Source organism: Cnephaeus nilssonii (assembly GCF_951640355.1).
Source record: "Cnephaeus nilssonii genome assembly, chromosome: X".
Classification (NCBI taxonomy): domain Eukaryota; kingdom Metazoa; phylum Chordata; class Mammalia; order Chiroptera; family Vespertilionidae; genus Cnephaeus; species Cnephaeus nilssonii.
The window spans coordinates 20,001,353-20,027,652 of NC_137071.1; the positions used below are offsets into that span (position 1 = coordinate 20,001,353).

General features: G+C 34.4%; 1 protein-coding gene across 2 annotated transcripts in view; it reads right to left on the reverse strand.

Annotated features, from left to right (window-relative positions):
* Positions 1-26,300, reverse strand: part of DMD (dystrophin) — a 2,362,317-nt gene that overhangs the window by 1,401,406 nt on the left and 934,611 nt on the right. For both annotated transcript variants that reach the window (XM_079764882.1, XM_079764883.1), the window contains exons 35-40: positions 23,006-23,185; positions 22,575-22,703; positions 20,206-20,376; positions 6,647-6,769; positions 4,052-4,189; positions 806-958 (exon numbers count right to left, since the gene is read on the reverse strand). In XM_079764882.1, the coding sequence (XP_079621008.1) occupies positions 806-958; positions 4,052-4,189; positions 6,647-6,769; positions 20,206-20,376; positions 22,575-22,703; positions 23,006-23,185 (894 nt within the window). The remainder of the gene's footprint in view (positions 1-805; positions 959-4,051; positions 4,190-6,646; positions 6,770-20,205; positions 20,377-22,574; positions 22,704-23,005; positions 23,186-26,300) is intronic.

Genomic DNA, 26,300 nt, shown 5'->3' on the forward strand with positions numbered 1-26,300 from the left:
CAACCTATAAGCAGCAATACTTCGCTCAGAAATTTCATAGGCTGTTGTCATTTTATTGTCATTTTTCATAATTTACAAATATGGAAGTCATTATTGTCATCTTCACCCAAGAATCCAAATATTATTTCAGTTATCCTTTGAATGCTCAGTTTTAGCTAGATATCCTAATTAAGAAAATATTTAAATTGATCTAATATTTTTCTTCTTCTCAATTCCTCTGCTGTTTTGGGGGTTGACCCAAATTGGAGTGATTATTTATTATTAGGGACCATCCATATAGAATATAATTTAGAGGGTAAATCAATAATTTTTTATTTCCTTTTTATAAAAATTTGAGGAACTCAACAGAGAATGAAGCAAAATAAAAAGTAAAGAACAGAAAAAAAACATCTTCAGACAATATGCAAATACATCTATAGAGATTTGACAATGATGTGTGAAGATGCTCTGATGAAATGAATGTGCTAACATGAGAAAGAAGCCGTCCATATACCAGTAAGTCATTTGTTCATCTGGAACAAAGATACACAAAGTCAATTACAATTTTACCAGAAAACACATAACATTTCTTAATTAATTTGTACATTGTCTAAAAATAAAAGTTTATTCACTCAACATTAATTCAGTTGAAAACACTTAATACAAAACATTTACTAAAAAAATACAATACAAGGAAATACATAAAATCAGAGAGAATACTAATAAACAACCATATCAACATTTTAAATATGATACACACACTTTAAGTTAAATAAATAAAATGGTAGCAATAAAATCTAGGATTGACATTCTAAAACAACATTACCTTTATTTTCCTTTCATCTCTCGGTTCAGGTAGACTCGCTAATTTTTTTTCAATATCATCCAAGCATTTCAGGAGATCATCAGCCTGCCTCTTGTACTGATACCACTGATGAGAAATTTCTAGAGCCTTTTTTCTTCTTTGAGACCTCAAATCCTGTTCATGGTGCAGATATTATTGAAATATCAATATATATGTATAGTACACGTCTGGCTGTAGTTATTTAAAAATAACTTGAGTCCCTCACCTCCTTGTATAACTTTGATTAAATTTCCATTAAAATGCTGAACATACAAATAGATGATCAAATTATGTACTTATGTGGCAGAACCATGAAGCTAATAAACCTGAATGACCAACTTAAAGTATTTCCTCTTGGCATGTTTAAACTTGATTAGAAATTCTGTTAAGTGAATTAAATGATCATGTAATCTATCTGAAATAGTTTAATATGAATACAATTGATCTAACTAAATACTTGTATAAACCTAAGTTTGTATTTGACTTTTAAAACAGGTTAACATTTTCTAAAATTTATATCTTACACCCTGGGTTCATACACAAACATTTTAAGTCTATGTGGTCAAGTAACTTCATTCATGGTTTTAGAAATCCCTGTGAAAATGTTTTATGGGCCATTAATATTTTATGATTAGAAATGTAAAATCACCTTAACTAATGAGATAAATTGTTTCAAGCTATCCTATATAATAAAAGGCTAATATGCAAATCAACTGAACAGGGGAAGGACCGGGTTGCTATGAGGCACTGACGACCATGCTTGTGGGCAGATGCACAATGCAGGAGCTGCCCCCTGGTGGTCAGTGCGCTCCCAAAGGGGGAGTGCTGCTCAGCCAGAAGCCGGGCTCACTGCTGGAGAGCACAGTGGTGATGGCTGGAGCCTCTCCCGCCTCTGTGGCAGCACTGAGGATGTCCAACTGTTTGGGCCTAAGCTGTCAGTCGGACATCCCCCGAGGGCTCCCAGATTGTGAGAGAGCACAGGCTGGGCTGAGGGACCCCCGCCCCGAGTGCATGAACTTCATGCACTAGGCCTCTAGTATACATAGAAGTGTGAAAATGGTATTCCCATGAGTGTACATGAAAATGACAATTTCAATGTTATAAAAAATGTTTTTTCTTTCAAGGCTTGCATGGCCAACTTCTTCTTACTCTATCAAACCATGTTCCAAACGCAAAATAATGCATTATTTTAAAAAGCAAAGGGATAATACATGGTTTCCAATCAACTTGATGAGATAAAAAAAGGTGGCTGATTTAATAAGTCAACAACAGGGCAATTAATTATCTTGCTCTGTACAAGCACAACCAATGTCTTCTCTGTTCAATACGATTTGTTAAAATACTGTTTTATGGTAACATGAGGCAACATAGGAGCTCAGAATACAGCTTTCATTTAGTCAGAGAAGTAGCAATTAGGGTTTCGTGTATAGATTTAATTGGAGCAGAAGAAAATAATGAGTCTCAAAGAACTGCTGAAATATGCATTGTATTAGAAGGTTTTTAACTTATTTGAACTATTTTATAAGGATTAGAATTGGACTCAATGGGCAGGTTGACATATATACTGAACTGTGTGGTGTAGATTGGTTTGGCAAGTGGAGTAGAATTTCATTCACTACTTCTAACACATATTTTCAATAATAATATAGATTTTGTTCTCCATTTTGTTTAAAACTGGGGATGTAAAATTTGCTGCAGTTTACATTTTTAGTTGGATTTCTAAATCTCTTGTGGAGGTAATAAATGCCTGGGATGAGCCAGATGGAATGCTGCTTTTTTCAAAGGTACCAAGACACAGCCACGTGAAATGAGAGTTGAACAGTGCCTTATTCATGACACAACTCATATGTTTGCCAAAAGAAATGGCTTCTGCTCATACAATATGAAACTCCTTTGATTTACTAAGCACAAGGTGATGTGTACTGTGTAAAAATATTTAGAGATATTCTATAGATTTCTTTAGAGCTATACCAGATAAACACTAAACACTGCTGTTCTGTAAGACACATCTCATCCTATGACCAGTGTAGATGCTCCTTTCTGTAAGCTTGGTCACAGTTGGAAGAGTGTGAGTTACACAGATTTCTGATTTTCTGAGCACACTGTGGCTTGCTCTTGTTTTCCCTCTAGAAACAGACCTTTTGTATTTACTATATTTTTCAGCAGTTACCTTCAGAACACCTGCTGGCCAATTAGACTTTCCTCGTGGATTACTTGCAGGCACAATATTGTGTAATTACTTTCTCAGCAGTGCTTATTTGGTTGTCTGGCTATATGAGAAAAGCTTTTATACTCTTATTGACATATAGAAAGCAGACTCCATCCACTTACTAGTTGGATCCACCTACATAGATACATAGCTTTAAAAGAGTGATTTACAATGAGAAGTTGGGCTATTAACAGTGTTAGAAAATCAGCCATGCATGCAAATAGTGAACATTGCAAAGCACATAAAAAAGGGTTATTCCACAAAACTCTTCACATGTCCAGTATCAGCTCAAGAACCTCCCACATATTACTATAAATAAACCAGTACTTTATCATGTCCTTCCTGCACAAATCCACATGAATCATGTGGGTACTTGAAGCAATACACTATCACTGGTTAGTAGGAGAGTACCAGTTCTTCTTCAAGGACATGAAAATTATTTTGAGGATTCCTGCATAAATAAAATTAGACTCTTGCAGATGCTTAGTTAGTTGCAAAGTGACTCTTGAAGGGAAAATGAAATTCATTGAAAAATTCAAGTAGAATCCCAGGCCTTACTAAATAAGTAATGGACTACCCCCCCCCCCCGCCAAAAAAAAATGGACCTACTCTAAATAAAATCACTAACATACAATAATCAAAAAGCCCAAAAATATAGATTGGTTATTTTGGCAGTTCAGCAGGGTTTTCAAGATAAATGTAAACATAACTTCTAAGAATAAACTAGTATAAAACAAAATGCAAAAATGCTACACATGGTGTATTTTCATATCTTTGGATTTCTACTCAGCAAAAATTATCTAACCAAAAAAAAACCCCTCAAAATTGTTAAGCAACACATCTTTCAAAATTAAAGACACCACTCAAAAATGTTAAATAAAGCACACACATTGAACAGGGAAATAGTGTATTTCTGGTGAGTTAGATTCTTAAGCAGATTTTATTTATGCGCAATATATTTTACCCTACATATGAAAAGAAACCACAGGCAAGGTATATTATAATTTTAGCTCTAATACCTTGAGAGCATTATGTTTTTTCTGTAACAGCTGCTGTTTTATCTTTATTTCCTCTCGCTTTCTCTCATCTGTGATTCTTTGTTGTAAGTTGTCTCCTCTTTGCAACAATTCTTTTACAGTACCCTCATTGTCTTCACTCTGATTAAAAACAACAAGTACAGTCTTCATTTTGGTTTTTAAAAAGCTGTACATCATTAACAAAGATAATAAAACATGTTATTTAAACACAAAAAATCCAATTTGAAACTTTCAAGGGATGTTATTATAAGAGACTGTGCTCACAGTTTTTCTTTTATATGTTGTACTTTAACTTTTAAAAGAAGTTTCCTCTGGTCTAGTTCAAAAGGACACATTTGATAAGGGGCATATGTAGGCAGATGGGGGAATAAGGTACTTCATCATTTCAGACAAGTCCTGAATTGCTGTGAAAGCATTCTTTTCGCTTTGATTTTCAGTATATTTTTAGAAATTGAAAATGTTAGGAGAAGTAAACTTAACTGGTCATTTATAATGCTAAGTAATCCATATAAGAATATGGATGTGGATGTGTGAGTATGAGATGGCAACAAATCTTAAAATTTTAACAATCACTTTTAAGTGAAAACGTTTTGTTTTAAATGTACACTAATTTCTAATATTTTCTGATTTAAATAACCTAAATGTCCAAATTCATGATAAATATTAGGACATTAGTAAAAAATGGTGTGTTAAGTTGCTGTCAAATATTGCAAATCATTTCTTAAAAATGTCATATGTGCATATTATTTTTAAACAAATACAATCAAATAAGTATTTAAATACAGATTAGAAAAATGGCTTTAAATGTTTTTGATATGTATTTTGCTTATTTGGACTCCAAAAATATTTTTACTTTATGTACTTTGAATTTATTTGAATAAGTGCTGGTTTAATATACTAACATATGTAACCATGTAATATTTCATGTCTAGTTTCTTGTATTTCTTTCAACTCAATGTATGAAAACTTTCTTTCAAGGAGGTTTATCCTGCAATGGTACCCAAAGTAATCTGATGAGCTAAGAATAACAAATATTAGAACATTCTTAAAAATGCACGTGTGTGTGTGTATAACTCTTCATGGAGTCAGATATCACATTTTCAACTCTATAGTACATATTTAAACTTCTACACACAACTGAGGAACTATTTTTCCTTTGAATAAATGGGGTTTTTATCTGAGATTTGTCAGTTACTAGTATATTGAAATAATGTAACGCAGACATATGCAGGGTTGGGCAAAAGTATGTTTACAGTTGTGAGTACACAAAACACAGCTTATCCTTGTATTATTCTTATTATTATACTATTTATCATACAAACAACTATAAACATACTTTTGCCTGCCCCTGTGTATACTTATAGCATGTAAAAAGACCTTACTTATTTTAACATGTCTTTAAAAGTCTGCAACATTTCCTAGGGCTGAGGACAAAAAAATAAACAAACAAGAAAATTTCTTTCCCTGTACCCGGTGAGAGGTATTGGCCAAAGGCGGTGATCAGCCTGAGGTAAGCAGCACACTGTTTCAACTCGGTGCCCTCAGGTTTCTTCTTTGACATGAAGGAGAGACAGTTGTAACTCAGCATCTTGGAAAGCCTCTTCTTGTCTTTCTTTCCATGAGCTGAGTTGGCAAGGCCCCCAAACCCCTTACACGGGGAGCACTGATTCAGGCAGCTCCCGGAAGCCAGAATTGATACCAGTGGGAACTAAGATTTGTGGAAATAATTCTCTTATTGCTTTGCATGCCTATTATTAAAAAATTATATACTGCCTTTGGATGTCATTTTCAAGCATTGTCTGAGAAGCCTCTAGCATCAATACATGTCAGAAATCTCTAGAATAATATATGTAAAGTTTAAGGATGCCATATAGGTGATGGCTGTGAAAGAAGGAAAGGAAAATGTGAAAAGGTGGAGGAGAAAAAAAGTCAGTGAAAAGGGGTGTGACACAAAAATATTCAAGCCAGAAAGAAATATAAAAGTCACTTTGAAATTAATCAGGGTTGAATAAGGATGTTACCAGTTTGGGAATAGTCCACATGGTTACATTTTTTTACCCTCATGAAATAAGCAGCATAAATGTATATGTATTTTATATACACACTATACTATTTATTCAACTTTTTGGTAAAACCAATCGTGGTAAACTTTAATAAACAATGTTTATATTGTATGTGATTGTCCTTTCTCTTAAATAAATGTTATATTACCAAAAACATGACTGACACAAAATCTCAGCCATCAGTGACAGTTGAGTTCCAGTTTATTTTCTGATTTGACTTTTATTCTGATTACATTTTATCCTCTGAGTTTGAAAAGAGTACAGGTCAAAGCAAAATTGCTGAGCTATTTATTAGAATCTGTTAGTGCTCCTATATGGCCATACTATTGTACTTTGCTACTCATAATAATAGCTCAACAATAATATTTTTCATTTGTAATAAATCATTGGAATCAGAAAATGTGCAAGGTATGGCCTGATAATTTAGTTGGTAGCCTGAGTTATGTAATTTCTTTCCAAATATTTATTCATTTTCACTCCTAGTTCATTCACACTTTCATCAGAACCAATTTACCATATCTTTATTGAAGTCTTCCTCTTTCAGATTCACCCCCTGCTGAATTTCAGCCTCCAGTGGTTCAAGCAATTTTTGTATATCTGAGTTAAACTGCTCCAATTCCTTCAAAGGAATGGAGGCCTAAAAAAAAAAGATAGTGCTAATTTAAATTAAAATTACTTTTTATGAGAAATATAAACCAAAAATATATTTGTTCAACCTCCTGTTGCTAAAATAATGACATGCATTATGTTTCCATATTATACTTTATGAAAGTTTTGGAATACATTAGGAAAGTACCTGAGGATGCAAATAAAGACAAACATTTAACATTATTAGAGCTGAATACACATGCAAGACAATGCAATTCATCATTCTGTTTTTTCAACAAAAGTCAATTTCCATATATTTGACTGGGCTAATTGTTAATATTTTCAAGTTGAATTTGATCCTGTTTTAAATATTCTGATATAAATACCATTTGGGCAAATATGTCTTATCAGAAATTGCCTCATTCATCAAATACCAGTAACCTTAGTTAAAAATGCAGAATTGTCTCCTTATCCTCAGAAAAAGTGCATGACTATCTGCTCAGATATTTCAAATGACATCTTTAGCATGGCGAAATTGACAGGCATGTTCTCATAAGATAAACAATGCCATTAGCTTGCCCTAGAAATGCTTTCTTTGATAGCACAACAAATTCAAATGAATGAAACCAGAATATTTCACATAAAAAGATCTGAATTACATATTTTCCAACCTTATAAACATCACAGTTTCTTTAATTTCAAAATTCATAAGGAGCTTAATCTCAAACAACTTTAAAATACACTGGTTTTCAAAAAAAACACCATTTGAAGTAGACTGATGAATGATAATATATTGAAAATCAAACATATTCAAAGCAGTGGGCAATATTTAATTATAAAAGTTCAGTTAAAATATTCTACTGATCTTTACTCTGTGCTCAATTTCTTTGCATTAAGACAGTGGAAAATATTTTAAACTTGATAGCTTTTGAAAACTCATAAATGGCATATAGAAATATTATTTTCTAATAGAACTAAACATTTTACATTTGTAAAACCAATTCAATGTCTTATGCCAGGATGACTGCATTTATCAAGTTTGGTCCCCACCTCCTCTTCCCCATCACATTCCCAGTCAGTTTTCCATTATTAGATAGAAGGCATCTCCTACAGGACAATAAGTGTTCAAGGATAAGACAAATATCTAAAAGTATTTAGTTACTAGTAAAAAAAGTGAATAATCAAATGTTATTTATCAGGGCATGATCGTCACATGCAATATGAATAAACACTTTTCTTCTAGGCACTTCTACACATGCCAGAAAAGATTTATGGGCTCCTTTTTTCACGTGAGTGATTTTCTGTACTAGTTTTTAAATCCCAATAATCGTTTGTAATTTGAAATATCATATTAGGTTCCTGAACCAGTACAGAATAGTATTTTAAATATGCTTAAAGAATGTTTCAATGTGTGTATAATTGATGCACTTCTAAATTTAAAAATCATATCTTATTCAAAGTGTTATGAAAGTAAAATGTTTAATAACTTTTAGAACAATAACTACACAAAATTAATGTGGCAGTATTTTATATAATTGAATTGTTATTCACATTTGCTAATAATAAGAGCAACCACACTGCTCTGCACATTTTTGTGACTATGTGATAATAATTAATGTTTAAAATAACTTTTATTGAGTACCCGGATGTCAAAATAACATGGATCCACACGCTTGTTTTTGTGTTTTTTTTTACTCCTATACCTGCTTCCTCTCTTAGCTCATCCTCTCTCCACATACTCAAATATAGTGGTTTAAAAGTCTCAGAACTCTCTTATATGTGGAATCCAATGAACAATATAAAGTGAAAAACAAAAACGAGCCAGAGACATGGAAGCATGCAGCAGACTGAGAATTCTTAGAGGGAAGAGGAGAGCAGGAAAAAATTAACCAATTTGAATGTATATATGTATAGCCTATAGACAAAGACAATAGTGTGGTGAAGGAGTGGGGTGGGAGTGAGGAAGAGTAGGGGGGAAGGGGACATCTACAAAACTTATATGCATATGCATAGCGTCTGGACATAGACAATAGTTGGTGAAGGTCAGGGGTGGGGTGGGAGTGGGGAAGAGTTTGTGGGGGTGAGGGGACATCTGCAAACCTTTCAACAATAAAAATTTAAAAAATAAATAAATAAGGCTCAGAACTTGGACCTCTGTATCTCTTTCTCAATTCTCTTTCCTTAATAAATTGTATGATCTTCCAAAATTTAACCATAGCTTTCATAATAGCTCCCAAATATTCATCTTTAGCTGTGACCTCACTTTTGAATTCCTATCTAAATTCTCCAACAGTTAGCTGAGTTCTCACTTGAAATTCAACATGTCTAGAAATGAACTCATTATCATTCCACCAAACTTCTTGCAACACCAACTTCCTACATTCTGATAATAGATGATCATTTTTCTCAGTCACTCAGGCTTAAAACATGTGTGATGTCATTTTTTAACACTTTACCCTCATGTCCAATAAATATCAAATAATTGTCAATTCATTCACCATTTCCATTCCTAGAGATACCATCTCTCCTCTCCTTTCACAGGAACTAAGGCAATAACATCCTCACAGGGGTATAATCTTCTTCCAACCTCACCAGTTCTATCCTGTGCACTGGGATCAGGTCAACATACTCCCCAAACATGGCTTTCATTATTTTATCTCTCTGCTCAAGTAGTACAAATAGAATAAAGTCCAAAATCCAGCTTCACCTAATCTTGCCCCAAGGACCTTTCTAGTCTTTTATGCAGTTCTATTGGTGAGCTCCTGTTTAATCTTCCTCAAGGTGCTCAGAATGTTTCTAATGTTCTGGTGAAGAGCCTAAACTTCTAAATGAGAATGCCTATTGAATCTGAGTTCCACCATTTAATAGCTGAGGGAACCAGGACAAGTTATTTGTCCTCTTTGAGTCTTAGTTTCCATATCTGTAACATAAGAATAAGAAGAATATCTACCTCATATGATTTTTGTGAGTATCAAATATGTTAGAAAGTTGTCTGATATATCATAAATGCTCAATAAATACTGGTTATTTTTTCAATGCATCCATCTGACATAATAAATGCTCAATAAATATTGGCTCTTATTGTTTCCTCTCAAAATCAGACTCATCCATTGGCTCAGTTCAAGACCTCCCTTTTTGAAAACATACTGCTTATAACGGATAAAATAAATGCTTGTTGACATGGCGTTTTTATTTTACCATGGTATTTTACAAGCTCATGCAATTCTAATGGTGAACATGGAGAAATTAACACTCCAGTTTGGTAAAGTTGTATCATTCTGAACAACAAAAATTGTTGGTTAATTAATCTGCATCAATGTAGAGGGTGGTCTCAAAGAGAATTCCATAGGGTTTTGTACTTGTTCTGCCCTGTGCAGTATTTTCACCAGGCATTATTTGGAGACAAACAAACATGCAACACACACACACACACACACACACACACACACACACACACACACACACCAACAACAGCAACAACAATCCACAAAGAGGAATGAGTTCCACGAACACCCCATGAAGATGAGGGCTGTTTGTCTTGTTCAACCCAGATCATTCCTAGTACATACTGTACACTCATAAATGAATATTTTAAGTATAGTTGGTATACAATATTAAATAATTATATCAGTTTCAGGTGTACAATATAGTGATTTCTTAAAAAGCTAAGTGAATAAAAATAAGCATTTCAAGGATCTCTTGAATGATCTAGAGTTTGAAATAACATAATTCTCATTGTATAAAATTGAAAAGACCTGAATACCAGCTGGTACAAAAATAATATAAGCAGATATAAACAGATTTACAGAAACACTACTACAAAATGAATAAGTATTCAAGCAAGATCGTGTAAACTTAGATTTCATTAGGAGTATGCTTAGAATCCAGATTTCCTGATCAAAGCCTATTCTGCATTTGTTTAAAAGGTCACTATGCATATTAGGGATTTGAATTAATCTCTGTGGTTCCAAAGTGAACAACCAGAATCAATGAACAGAAATTAATTGGAGCCTGAAATTGTGTTTACTATAGGAACAATTGATTAATGTTGCAATTTTTTTTCTTTTTAAAAGCACTATTTTTAAAGTAGTGAGTTTTGCACTGCTGAAAGTATACAATTAGAGGCAGAATGATGATGTATCAGGCTACATGTTAGAAATGATACACTTTTCACATGAATACTTCCATGAAATTTTATCAGCTTACAGGAAATTATTTCCTCTGAATTCAAAGGATTTTGTTTATCTATAGCAGTGCAGCTAAACAGAAATATAATGTGAGCCATACATGTAATTTTTAATGTTCTATTTTTCCAGAGTAAATATTAAAAATATGGAATTAATTATAACATGTGTTACTTAAACAATATATCCAAAATAGTATCATATAAACCTATAACAAATATAAATTAATCAAATATTTTGCATTTACTTTTTCATATTAAGATTTCAAAACCCACTATGTTTTATACTTACAGCATATTTTAATTTGAGTAGCCACATTTCAAATACTCAATAGCCACATTTCAAATACTCAATAGCTACCTTATTAACAGTACAGAGTGACAGTAACTATTATAAACATGACTTTGAAAATTACCAAGAGCTCATTATTAGTTTGAAATATGTGACAGGAATAATGTCTTACTAATAATAGTCAAACAGTGGATTTAGATAATTTGTAAAATGTCCACGTCATTCACGCACATTCAGATTTGTTTTCTGAAAGGAATTTTCAGGAAGCCATCTAAGAATAGAAAATCTAATGGAGATGGTTTTGACATGTTATATCATGAATCTATTGCTCATTTATGTGTAATCCTAGGTTGTGTTGCAGTATCTTACATATTTGAATACAATATCATTTGACTTTGAAGGGCTTATACTTTGCCTCACCAGCAGATTTTTTAATCCTCAATTGGGGGAATATATCTTACATTACTCTGTATTTTCCTTAACAAATATAACTATTTTATTTTGTATAGAAAAGGAGCATATTATATAAATTGAGTTGTAATACATCCAATATATTAACTAAATTAACCAGTGACCAACTTTATAACCAAAATATCCATAGCTACTCAACCCAATTAGTTTGGCTATGCTACGGGCCTATCAGACCACCCATTTGACATCTATGTGATTAATGCTCTTTGTTCAGATAAAAGAGGTTGGGAAAATTTATGCCTTCCTTAAGACTCACTGGTTCACCACGAGGTCATGACAATTCTAACATGTAAAGTACTTTCTTGACCAATAAAATTTTGTATGTCATTCTTGGTCTTCACTGTCTTTGTAATTTGCAATTCTTATGACACCTTATGAAAGGAAGGTATATAATCAAGAATCCATAATTTAATATCTCACTCATGAGTAATCCAATTTTAAAACATATAAAGAATATAATGCCTGCCTTTTCAATTCGGAATTATAGTAAATTATTTAAAGAAGTTTAAATCAATGGTGGATATATCACCTTAATTATTGTATGAATTACTTCTATTGACTTTAAAGAAAATATATGACCATAGAATGGGAATAACAATTAAATCACACAGTATTAGTGCACATAAGATATGTTTCAGGTTTTAGAATACATAGAAAATAGTCTAGCAAAAGTTATAATGTCAAATGAGGAAGTATGAACCAAGCATAGGTTTTGAAGTTTAATTTTTTTTTACTTACCTTTTCATCTTAAAAGCTTTAGCATGACTGTGTAGTCATACAAAGTACAAATAAAGTAAAACATAGCGAAGCTTAATAATCAAAGAGAGAGATAAACGGACACAAAAGAAAGAAGAGACATAGAAACTGAGAAAGACAACACTTTGTTTTCCTTGATTTTTTTTAATGTTTCAGATTGCTGAACAGCTAGTTGTGCTTTGCTGTATGCTTTAGGATTAATGAAGTTTAAGGCTTTGTTAAAGTTTTAGCATTGAAGGTGAAGTATAACAAGTTTACAAACAATAACAGGCTGATAAAAGCAAATTTAATTACAAATTGATTCATTGTAAACTGGAAGCATTCAAATGCACTCAGATACACTTTATCATTTTTAAAATGTAAGCTTTCTTTTGATTAAATAGTACTTCCAAAGTGCATGTAAACACTAACATAATAATGACTGTGTTTACACAGACAGTAGAGTAAACATTTGGTAATATGGAATATGGAATCGCAGTCATCATGATAAATGGCCACTACATTCAAATTACACTAAAATCTAAATTGAAAATAAATAATCCAAGTGCTACAGGTTGGTTTAAAATAACTTCAACTCAATCAGTTTTCTCTTTCCATTCTGTAGCTTTGAATTTTATTTATCATTACAATATTGTTATAGATAAAATAAAATAGGAATAATTCATGGAAACTGAAATGAATAAACTTTCAAGGACCAGTACATCCTATAATACAGAAAGGACATACTACTGATAAGATATGAAGAGCTATTAAAATAAAAATATCTGGAGAGGAAAGAAAACTTAACAAAGAGAAATAAGCATATTATAAACATCTATCTAGAACAAAGGTGATCAGATAAAGTAGTTTATAGATTTATTTGTTCATTCATTTTAAATTCATGAGAGTAAACTTCAAGAAATATAAGAAATAATACTTAAAAACAAATTTAACTGGTAATGGTGACATTTCATTGGTTACATTCTTTTGATATTAAGCAAGGCATTGGTTTATCTCTGATGCTTTGAGGATAAAAATGAAAAAAATAATTAACTTCCCAAATTTATGAGGCTAATTAAAGGACATTATCCAGTATAGCCCCACTGGTTTTTCATTGATTAGATTAATTTCATGCTCACACTTTTAAGAATTGTATACAAAATATTCTGATTGGTTAAAATATATTGGTGGTTCAAGTATCAGTCCACTCTATCTACTTTATGTTATTACTTGAATATCTTTCTATCTCAATATTACATGAATTTAGTAGTAGTAATTGAAATTGAAGTGGAAAGGATGTAACTATAAAATATATGGGGAGAAAGATGAATTAAAAGCAAAATAACATTCTGGACAATTTTATTTTGTCTTCTTTTTCTATTTCCTTTCTTTTTCCTCCCTACCTCTGTTCCTTTCTCATTTCTGTTCTTAGTTCAATTCCTTTTGTTATTTTTTTAACACAGAGAAGTACACTAAAGTCACTGGGTTTTAAGTGAAATTGAACATGTTTATACTAACACATTCTAGACCAACAAATATCTGATAACATAAATAGAGGTAATTAAGTACATGATGAGACAGCATGTTGGCATAGACAAATCAATGGACTGGGATCTAATGTGTTATAATCAGGCTATCTAACTGAGAACTTGAGCAACTCACTGGCTCTTACAGCCTGTTATAAATATTTGAAAGCCCCTGGTTCAAGGCATGATTACTTTTGTTGGCTAATTGAAGAAATACTTTTCTTTCTTAAAGAATCATAATCAGGAATTAACAAATAGATCTAATCATTTAAAATATGCTAATACATAAAGACCCAGTAAGTTCTATCACATGACACTGCTCACCAAACTCAATTAAGATCTACTTTGAAAACATTTTAGATGATTACAAAAGGAAATTATTATCAAAGTTTCAAAATAACCTTGCTATAGTGATAGAAAATTCAAATGTGAAAAAGTATTGTTAATGTAAAATGTTATTAATAATAATTCTGTTGATAGGTTCATTTCAGATTTATTTCAGTAAAATAAAATTAGCAGATATAGTATTACGTAGCTTGGGTATTAATCTGTTACTATTATTTCAGGGTTTTAGCTGTAATTAATACTCTATAGATTATGCAATATCTATAGATCTTTGCCTGAGTTTTCATCTATGCTTTCTGTTGAATAACTGTACCAATTGACAGATACTATTCTCTTCTATCAGAGAAGGTATTTAATTATAAATTGACTACAAAGGGGAAAAAGGTCAACATAATTGTATTGATAATGCTAATTATTGAAAATTAGATTTTAATTAAAATGTTCTAATCCAATAAACCTTATTTTGACATTTTGGTCACATTTGTAAGATATATTATTTATTTCCCACTGATATTTAGGAGAGCCAATATATCTATCTAAACTATTATTACTATATTTATACATTATTTTTCACTTATAAAATCACTATTTAAGATAGCTTAGACTCACCCATGTGTGTCTCTTTTTTCCTGATATAGTCTACAATAAATGGGAAACTCACTGGCTTTCTCATAGCTGTATATATATCTGAAAGTATCTGGTCCAATGAATTATTACTTTTGATCTGCTAACACGGATTGGAGGTCAAAAACTTGACAATACAACTATGAATATTTACATATATGATATCAGATTGTCAAAATCTCAACAATTTTGATGCCCACTAGAAAATTAAAGGAAATATGGCATATCATACACAATGACACATAAATCTTAATGAAGAAAAGACGAAAAACAAGTTCACTTTTCTTCAATTAGTACCAATTAGAAGGCCAATAATTTAACATTTCAGTTTCACAGAAAAGTGAACTATTTTTGTCTTTATAAGAGAAAACACTTTAATTGAGCAAATTATGTATATAAGTTTCATAATATCTTCTAACCAAGTAATTGCCTTTATTAATAGGACATAGCTAGGAAAAGTCTGTTTTAGTCTACATTTTTTTGAAACTAAGTATTACAATGGGACAAATATATCTTGATGCACATTTTATTCTTGTAATTCATATGCAGACTTTCATCTCAATAAGTCTTGAATCCTAAGTCATTTGCATTGCATCATTTTCATAAGTAATACTTCAAGTTTAGGCTAGTTTTCAATGTCTCTAGATCAGCGGTTCTCAAAGTGTGGTCCCTATATCATTAGCATCAACATCACCTGGAAACTTGCTAGAAATGTAAATTATCAGGTCCCACCCAAGGCCTACTGAGTTATTATCTCGGGAAGGGGGCAACAAGTGGTGTTTTAACAATTCCCACAGTAACAAAGGTTTGAGAGTCACTATTCTCAACTGTCATTTCTTTAGACACCTCTTTATTTGAGGTACCCATTGTTTCTCATCTAAATTATTACTATGGCTTCCAAATTGGTTTCCCTACTTCCTGTTATAATTCTACTGAATTCTCTTCACAACCACTATTGAACTAAACTTTCAGTAGTCTATGAAAAAAATCCATCAAAAACTCCTCATTGCCTACTGAATTAAGCATAAACTATTAGATTTGTTGCCATGACCTCTGCACACTGTGTCTAATCATCCTTTTCTGTCTTATGCACAACTAAAGCTTCATGCTTCATACTCTATATTCTGTACGCAAATGCAACTTACTCTCCATTAAACACATTTGAACTTTATCATAAGTTTATCCTGAATTGTTATATTCTCTATGTTGCTAGAGAGGCTACTAAATTAACTCAGCACACACTCATTCTTAGCCCAGTATCCATGAACATATTTTACTCAACCGTTAAACAGTAATCTCCTTAAGTCGCTAGTAAACTCCTAGCCATGTAAGCACCAGAATGCCAAGCATTGTGACCAGAAATAGTACATGGATGATAAGAGTGAATTCAAAGTGTTCCCTTTCCCAAACCCTTCCTTCATTAATTCTTTAAGATCTATTCAAATATCATCTCTCTCTCTAATTGCTGACCCCCATCTTCATCTTGGCTTATTAGAAAAGAAAGAAGGGTAAAGCTGCCATAAACCACAGAACTCAGTAGTTTATTTTTGCCTTCCTCTTTTCCTTTCTATGCTTCTGTCTCTAGTTACTTTCTTTTCCTGATAGTATCCCTCCCCACCACCCTGCAATGCTACCACGTTCAGATGCCCTAAAGCAGAAAGAGCTGAGACATGATGTCTTTCCCCATTGATTCCACTGACTTTAACCAGAATTCTGAAATTATCACTGATTAATTTTTCTAATAATTCTGACCATGTCTGTTAAAACTTTCATTTCTCAAACTGATTTCACAGAAATTAGGAGGAATGAAGCTTTCTTAACAATTTATAGATTTTTAAATGTGTGCTTTTACATATCTTAGATCATTTGATTCTTGACACAATCTTGAGGTTAAGATAAGAAAGGCATCATCATCTTACTACATTTCTAACCAGAAATGAGGCTCTCATTGCTTTCTGAATTTGGGAATTTCTTCCAATGGACAGCCCTTGCAGGAGACAGAGACTTTATATTCATCACTAAATAGTGAATTCAGGCATTGTTAGTGAGTTTTAGGATAAACTTTTGCTCTATTCAATTTCCCTTTCCAGTTGACCTTTAAAAAGCATCCTAAAATTAGTTCTTATACTAAGTCTATGTTATATCCGTATTCATTCCCAACCTACTTTTATTTGTTTGTTTATTTTATCATCATAGGTTATTTCCTAGGTTATTCTTTTAAGTGAAACCTACCCATAGACTCAATCATAGAAGGCCATATTCTAACCCAATCTTACCTTACAGAAGCCCTACTATATAATAGGAACTTGACTTAGAAATCAAATGCCACCCCTGAGAATTCCAGCACTTCCAGAATTATTGTAGTCCATAAACCAATACATATACAAGTAATTATTTTAAATCCCTTACTGTATTAACAAAAGATCACTGGACTGTCAAATTTTAGAAATACCAAGGACTATAGATTAGTCCTAATTTTCACTAATCTAACCCAGAAATTTCACACCATGTTCTATGGAATAACTTGTATCTCCTGAACCCCATTATTGGAAGGAGATAAGGGCAGAAACCCTACCAACCAGTAACTTGCTAATCCATTTTATACATTCTTTTCTAAATAATAACTCTTTTTGGGTGTGGCAAGATAGTTTTCCCTTTATAATCCACTAATCTAATTCAACTCCTTTATCTTACAAACACTGAAATGAAGTTGTGGAGAAACCATATGTTCTGCCTAATCCTGACAAAGTTAAGCCCCAGAATCAGTCTTCTATGTACACTGTTCTTCCTATGATACTATGGGATTGCTGGGAGTAACCTCATAAATTGAACATCTCCATGAAGTTAAACTAGTGTTAAGCATATTCTATGATTGCAATAAGTATTTAAGTTTGTGTTTGTAAACATATTTTTAAAGCAAGTATTGTTTACATCTTTGTATATTTCCATACTCACTAATAATGGAAACTCAATATCATTAGCAGATGAAATGAATAAATAAGCAAATGCTTTCATGATGATAGAGTATAATTATCTCTTCAAAATCTCCAAATGGGGTCACTATTGTATCCAACTGTCTTTATTAATTTAGAGAAAATTAAATCATAGAAAGTAAAACTGTGATTGTCTTATCAATTAATATATAATTGAAAATATTGATTTAAAATTGCTTATGCCTTTCTTCAGTAAGGAAAACAAAGGATGTACATCAAGTAGCTCACCTGATGCATGATATCTGAAAGTATACTGAAAAATTTATACAGAACATATAATGAAAATCACAAATTTCTCTTGGCCACACTAAGCCAGCTGCTATTGGTGCAGGATGAATTCTACTCATTCTTCAAAATTTACAAATCATAATCATGTGACATCTTTGATCTCAACCTACTGTTGACAGAATAAAGAAAATAATACCGCCCTAACCGGTTTGGCTCAGTGGATAGAGCATCGGCCTGCGACCTCAAGGGTCCCAGGTTCAATTCCGGCCAAGGGCATGTACCTTGGTTGCGGGCACATCCCCAGTAGGGGGTGTGCAGGAAGCAGCTGATTGATGTTTCTCTCTCATTGATGTTTCTAACTCTCTCTCCCTCTCCCTTCCTCTCTGTTAAAAAAAATCAATAAAATATATTTTAAAAAAGAACGAAAATAATACCCTGTTTTCTCTTAAATATTCTAGAGCTTAGTGACACTTTATAAACATATATAGTGGGAAGAACACAAAACTTAGCAATGGATTATTAGCATTCATTTATCAGGTGATTGAAGGAACCTTTCTGTTTATTTAGATAGTGCATACTCTAGGGATATTTCCAGACATAAAAACAACTGTCTCTTTAAACAGCACAGTGAATTCTTACAAAACAACAACAACAACAACAACAAACAAACAAACAAAAAACTCTGCTCTGAAAATAAAGATTCAAAGCCTGTCAGATATTTTTCAGGTGAAAATGCCTTACTTAAAATAATATATAAATGCATAGAACAAACTACTTAACTCAAATATTACAAAGAAGAAGCAATGATTAAGGTAAGCTAATACCTTTTTGCTTTGGGAAGGTGAATTTTGAAGGGTAGCTATGTTTTATGTGCATAAAGTATCTAAAATTCATATCACATTTCTGTATATTTTAGAAATTCCTTTAAGTATGTACTATTATATATAACAGTGATACATTGTAATGCCTGAGAAAATGCAGCAATTTTAAACCATGCTATAATTGTCTGTTCATATTTATAAAAGTAATTTTTCAAATATATTCTCCTATTTTTCTAGGAATCAAGACTTACCTCACAAATACTTCAATATCATTTTCTCACAAATAGTTCAATAACATTTTTCTCATTTAAAATTATTTCCAATCATTATCTGTATATATAAATACATATGTTTCTTTTACACACATTTTTATATTTAATATATATATATATATATATATATATATATATATATATATATAATTACATTTTATAAAAATTTGGGAGTAATTCCTTGCATGCTACCATTTCCCCCCAAAATTTAAAATTTAAAATACTGTATTAAATAGTTTTGCATGCTACCTATTATATAAGATTTTGTCTTTTTTAAGTGTTACACAAATATAAAGGGTTATCATGCAAAAGTTCCATATCTCCTGGATCTCCATTCAATTGAATAAATATAATCATATAAAATTACAAAAATTAGGATATATAAGCTTTGCAATTATTTGTTTTCATGGCTTGAACAAGTCATTATAGCCTAGTGGATTTTGTCACAGTATCAACAACTAGCAAGAGCAAGTTCAATAAACATACAAACACACATGTGCGCAGCCATTAAGGAGGAATAAATACCCTAGATCATGCAGGAGATGTACAAGGCCTCATTTGGGAGATTTGATCTGTATTACACACAAGCAATATTGTATTTGGCAAAATATGTCAGTAGTGCTTTCTTTAGATAGATGCCTTTTGTGCTTTTTGATGTTGGCCTGCAGCATGCTATTTGTTAATTTGCTGTAGGTTACCCCTGAAAGTACATATGTAAACCAGTATAGAATGCAGTTTTTTTGTCTAGCTATGGCATGACAAAGAAATTACAGAGAGAAAAGGAGATTGCGAAAGATGGGAAGAGACAGGGGGAAGGAGAGGGAGAGAATGAGGGAGGGAGAGATTTAGGGACAAAATTTCCTTAAATACATTTTGGATTTCATTATCCTTTTGAAAACCTTGCTGTGGGGGTTGTGTACCCCCTTCAGAGTACTGCGCAACCTTCGCAAGAGATCATTTATCACTAGTTTCCACCTCGGAGCAGGTCTTCCTACCTTTCCAGTCTTAATTCTGTGAGAAATGGCTGCAAATCGATGACTGAGCTCTGAGATTTTGGGCTCTATTACTTTCCTGCAGTGGTCGCCGCGGTTTGCCATCAAGTTTGTTGCTTGGTCACGCGTGGAGTCCACCTTTGGGCGCATGTCATTCATTTCAGCCTTTAAACGCTATATTCCATGAGCAAGAGACAGGGCTTGAAGTTAGTAATTAAATGGAAGTTGCAAGACAGTGAGAGAACAGGACAGAGTAAGAGAGAGAGAAAGAGATTCAGAAAGAGAGAGAGAGAGAGAGAGAGAGAGAACACATGCAGATGGAAGAAAAATGCCAACTCCCATAAAATAGGAGTAGAATAAGAATGTTTGCAATTTCAGGAAAACAGTTAGCTGTCCTTCCTTAAATCTGACCTATGTTCATTTAAAATATTTACTTAGTCTGAGAATTTGAGGAAGGACAAGGAATGTTTTCCTGCAACAATTGCAATATTTTATATTTAGTCTTATTTTATCTTATGTTGAATAAATTTCATAGCTGTGGAACAATCTGAACATACTAGAGGCCCAGTGCATGAAATTCATGCATGGGGGTATGTGTCCCTCAACCCAGCCTGCACCCTCTCCAATCTGGGACCCCTCAAGGGATGTCTGACTGCCCATTTAGGACCGATCCCACGGGCAGTCGGACATCCCTCTCACAATCCAGGACTGCTGGCTCCCAACCACTCGCCTGCCTGCCTGCCTGATTGCCCCTAACCGCTTCTGCCTGCCAGTGTGATCACCACCTAACCATTCCCCTGCCAGCCTGATTGATGCCTAACTGCTCCCCTGCTGGCCCGATTGCCCCTATCTGCCCTCCACTGCAGGCCTGGTCACCCCTAACTGCCCTCCCCTGCAGGCCTGGTTGCCCCCAACTGCCTTCCCCTGCAGGCCTGATTGCCCCCAACTGCCCTCCTCTACTGGCCTTATCGCCCACAACTACCTTCTCCTGCCTGCCATCTTGTGGTGGTCATCTTGTGTCCACATGGGGTGGCCATCTTTGACCACATGAGGGAGGCCATCTTGTGTGTTGGAGTGACAATCAATTTGCATATTACCTCTTTATTATATAGGATGCTTAAGAATGAGGTAGCTGAAAAACAATTTCCAATCCTTTCCTGGCACTTTTGAATTCCCTTTTGTTTATCATATTAAGTGCCATGGGTAAAACAGATTTTCTAACACATATGGATTCTGTGTCACAGACATAGTTGCAGATGTTCTGTCTGACACAAGGGGTCAGAATGACTACTGGTATAAGTGAAATAGCTCACTTCCTATTATTATTAAGACCTTGAAGTAATTTTACCATGACAGTCCTTAACTAGATATCAAGGTCAAAGGGAAGGCAACATAAGGCACAGGCAGTAGTGTAAATATGTTTTGGGGATAGCCTGAAATACATTTACACTCTTTCGTGACAAAAAAAAATTGTAATCCTCAGAAAATATCAATTGCATAAAAACAAACAAATAAATTATATGGAAAGAAATTATAATTTTGACTGTTCTTTAAATAGTAGCTCACTAGTCAAATACAATTATTGAAAACTGCAAATCAAAGTAAGGTATCATGAATTTAAATATTTGGGAAAATTCAACTCTTTTTAACTGAGAAAGATGTCATTAAGTAGAAATAATACAGGATTAATTAGACATATTTTCACATTATACCTCTCATACCCTTTACAGGAATCATTTTTAAAGTTAAGATTAAGTTGCCTTTCTTTTGAGAAAGATGACTTAAGATGTCCTGATAATTTGTTTTAATACAAAAACAGAGAAAAGTATTGTTTACTTTATATATCGTTAAAAATGACAAATTCAGTGTCATATAAGCTCAGGATTGTTACTAATCTTAATATTTGGACACTGAATAGGCAAATGTCCAGGTGATTAGATCTTAAGTGTTTCTTCAGATGGGATGTGAATGATGCCTACCGGATTTTTATGTTTGATACAAGAAGGTAGTACTACTATTAAAATGGACAGGGATTTGCAATAGGACACCAAAGTAAATCCTGAATTCCCTTTCTCATCAGAGTTTAAGTGGCCTATAATTAGCTGAGGGGGGGATATAGACAGATACCTAGATTACAGAACTCTTCCAAAACATTAGCTCCCATTTGAATTAAGAAAGTACAAAGGGAAGGAAGAAGGAAGGAAGGAAGGAAGGAAGGAAGGAAGGAAGGAAGGAAGGAAGGAAGGAAGGAAGGAAGGAAGGAAATTTTTTTCATTCTTATTAAGAAGTCTTTGGTATTTTTTAGGACAAACATGATTGACATAACGGTTGTACTATTTAAATGTTACTTTTCACAATGTTTTATTTGTTACCTTAAGCACGTCTTCTTTTTGCTGGGGTTTCTTTTTCTCAGATTCATCCAAAAGTGTATCAGCATGAATGATCCATTTTGTGATGTGATCCACATTCTGGTCAAAGTTTTCCATGTGTTTCTGGTATTCCTTAATTTTACAGAGACGTACCATGACATATTGGTTAGACAATGTTCTTAAAAGATCCGTCCTATTCTCTACAGTTTTAACAGATAGAAATTCAGTATCATTCAAATTACTTTTATGTGTAATCTCCATATGGAATAGAGCATGAACATGGAAATATATTAAAATTCAGTTATAGATATTGAATTAAGAGCTAGAATTTATGTGGAGTGAAGGAATTTATAAGCACAAGTATCATTATTGAGTGCTTATATAATTTATTTCCCATGATGGAGAGGGGTTGCAAATCTTCCAGCTTCTCTTACCAACAAAAGGTTTAACCACTCTTCTGCTCGGGAAGTGACAGCTACCCAGTTACTATTTAGAAGACTCAGTTTATCTTCCACCAAGGTTTCCTTCTTGCCCAAAACTGTTTTCAAGGCCTCTCCAAGTTCCGTGACACTCTTTAGGTGAACCTTCTGTTTCTCAATCTCTTTCTGAGTAGCCTGTGAAAAGGACAGCATTTGAGCTTTGAGTAATATATTGCAGTCTTAAGTTTTAATGCTTTTGAAATGGCTGTGGGTATGGTTACTATGGTAATATTTTTCAAGGATTGAAACCTTCAACTATGTATTTATGAATGAAAAGCACACCATATACATTGTAGTTTCCTTATTAGGTATACATGAACATATGTGTATATATAAACACGATTAACTACATCTTTATTTAAGATTTAAAATTTTAATAAGCATGAATATTATCCATCTAAATATATTAATATTTAGTTAATTTATAAATGTATCGGCTAAAGTTAGACCTTAGAAATCCCACCCACTAATAAATCAAGTATTTTTAGAAAATTCAGCAATTATTGCACTCTTGTATTTTACAGCAGAATTTTTAGGTTTTTGATATCACAAACCTATTTGGCATCTGGTGAAACTTAAGGACCCTTTCTCATTATAATGTTTTTAAAAGCATAAAATTAAATCCATGGATTTTAAATGTAACCAGTTGTATTGAAATATAATATACAAAATATATTTTTTTTAAATTTGTGAGATAGTAATGCATGTTTTCCTTGCTACCATGTGAAACTATAATAATTTAACATCAGATATTTAAGATTAAAGCAGTGATGAACATAACTAGTGTTTTGAATTATATACACTGACTAGACTGTGATACAAAATTATATGTCATTTCTACTGGTGGCAAAGTTCCAGGAACTGCTGATATTATTTGGGCTTGCTGCTCACATTCATAATTGAAAAACAAAATGCTTATTTTCAGTTAAAGGTCAGTGAAAGTATAGAGGTAATATTACAATCCCCTAAGAGAGAACCACTGCTTTCTAAAACTTGATTTGCAAAATGTAAAAGTGAGCGTATTCTATCTAATAATAGACAAATATGCAAATTGACCATACCTCCGACACACCCACAAGTCACGCCCACCATCCAATCAGATCAAGTATGCAAATTGACCCAAACCAAGATGGCTATAGCCACAGAGAGCAAGGTTTCCTAGGTAACAGAGGAAGCCAAGCTTTCCATAGCCATTGCAGGCCTAAGCCTCCACTCAAGCTACAAAGTTTCAATTATAGAAGGTAAACAAATTCAAAGAGAAATGGCGGCAGAATGGAGCTTGAGAGAGCAGGCCAGGGTTGCCCACCGGCAACAGGGGAAGCAAAGCTTTCCGCACACCCTGGCCGGGCCCACCCGCTTAAGGCAACAAAGTTTCAATTATAACCCCAACACAAAAGGCTGCGGGCCTCGGAGGGAGCCCCAGGCTACAAAGTTTCAATTGTAGAAGGAAAATAAATTCCAGATACCAGGGCCTCCGCTTGGGTTGCCAGGGGGCGTGACCCGCCTGCAAACTACCACAGGCCCAGGCTACAAAGTTTCAATTGTAGAAGGAAAATAAATTCCAGATACCAGGGCCTCCGCTTGGGTTGCCAGGGGGCGTGACCCGCCTGCAAACCACCACAGGCCCCTCGCTCAGGCTGCCCCACACCCCAAGGGAACCCCACCCTGATCAGGGACGCAAACCAGCTGGCCCCCACCCCTGTACCAGGCCTCTATCCTATCTAATAAAAGAGTAATATGCAGATTGATCATCACTGCAACACACAATATAGCTGCCCCCATGTGGTCAAAGATCCAGCCCCCATGTGGACACAAGATGGCCACCACAAGATGGCCAGCAGGAGAGGGCAGTTGGGAGGCACCCGGCCTGCAAGGGAGGGCAGTTGAGAAGGACCAGGCCTGCAAGGGAGGGCAGTTGGAGGTGATCAACCCTGCAGGAGAGGGCAGTTAGGGGTAACCAGGCCGGCAGAGGAGGGAAGTTGGGGGCAAACAGGCTGGCAGCAGAGTGGTTAGGGGGTGATCAGGCTGGCAGGCAGAAGCGGTTAGGGGCAGTCAGGAAGGCAGGCAGGCAAGCAGTTGGGAGCCAGCAGTCCTGGATTGTGAGAGGGATGTCCGACTGCCCGTTTAGGCCCGATCCCTGGGATCGGGCCTAAATGGGCAGTCAGATATCCCTTGAGGGGTCCCAGATTGGAGAGGGTACAGGCTGGGCTGAGGGACAACCCCCCTCTGTGCACGAATTTCGTGCACCGGGCCTCTAGTTTAATATAAAAAATTATGCAGAAAGTTAATGGAAAAAGTGATCATAGTAAAAATGTTTATTGTCAGCTGTAACTATAGCCACTTTCTTGTGACATAGTGTGGTTCACCATGTGACCATCTTGAACTTCCCTGCCTCTGCCAACTCCCCATTCCTTCCCTTTCCCACATACAGCCAGAGCCAAACAGGTCCTCTCTCAAGAAGCTTAACAGAGAGATACAGAGACTGTGATAACACAGCAATGGAAAAGTCACTTGGAAGTGAAACTGATGTGTTCACCATAGCAAGCCATAGTTAGATAATATCACTGGGAAGCAGTAATAATAAGAAAGTAGAAGGATCCCACTTGCAAAGAGGTAAATTAAATATATGCAAAGAGAATAACAGGAGTGGTCCAAGTTAGGGAAAGAGAGATTTTTCTCTATGATCCAGCCTCTATCTCATTTCTTAGTCCTAGATGCTCTCAAAGTATCTTTTCTAAATTTATAATATAATTAAATAATATAAATCTACTTAAATATCTTTCTTCCACACAATCAGGTTCTAGACCACTCAAAATCACAATACACTCTACATTTTGTTTTCTCCTTTGATATCAAATAAACAGGGGAATAAAGTAAAAAGACTGTATAAAATGATCCTATCTAATAATATAGTAACATGTAAATTACCATCACTCCGCTACGCCCACAATTGGGCGGCGGGAGGCTGGGGGGGCGGGACTCGGGGTGGCCTATCCGGCCATTGAGAGGCACGGATCCGCTGCCACTGAGGGGGGCTACCCTGCTGTTGAGAGGTGCAGAGGGTGGGATTCCCGCCCCCTGTGCCTCTCAAGGGCCAGATCCGCGGCCGCTGAGGGGGCCTGCCGTGGACACCCAGCTGCACCTCTCAACAGCAGGGTAGCCAGGTGTCCGTGGCAGCCCCCCTCAGCGGCCGTTGAGAGGCGCAAGGGGCAGGAGTCCCGCCCCCTGCACCTCTCAAAAGCAGGGTAGC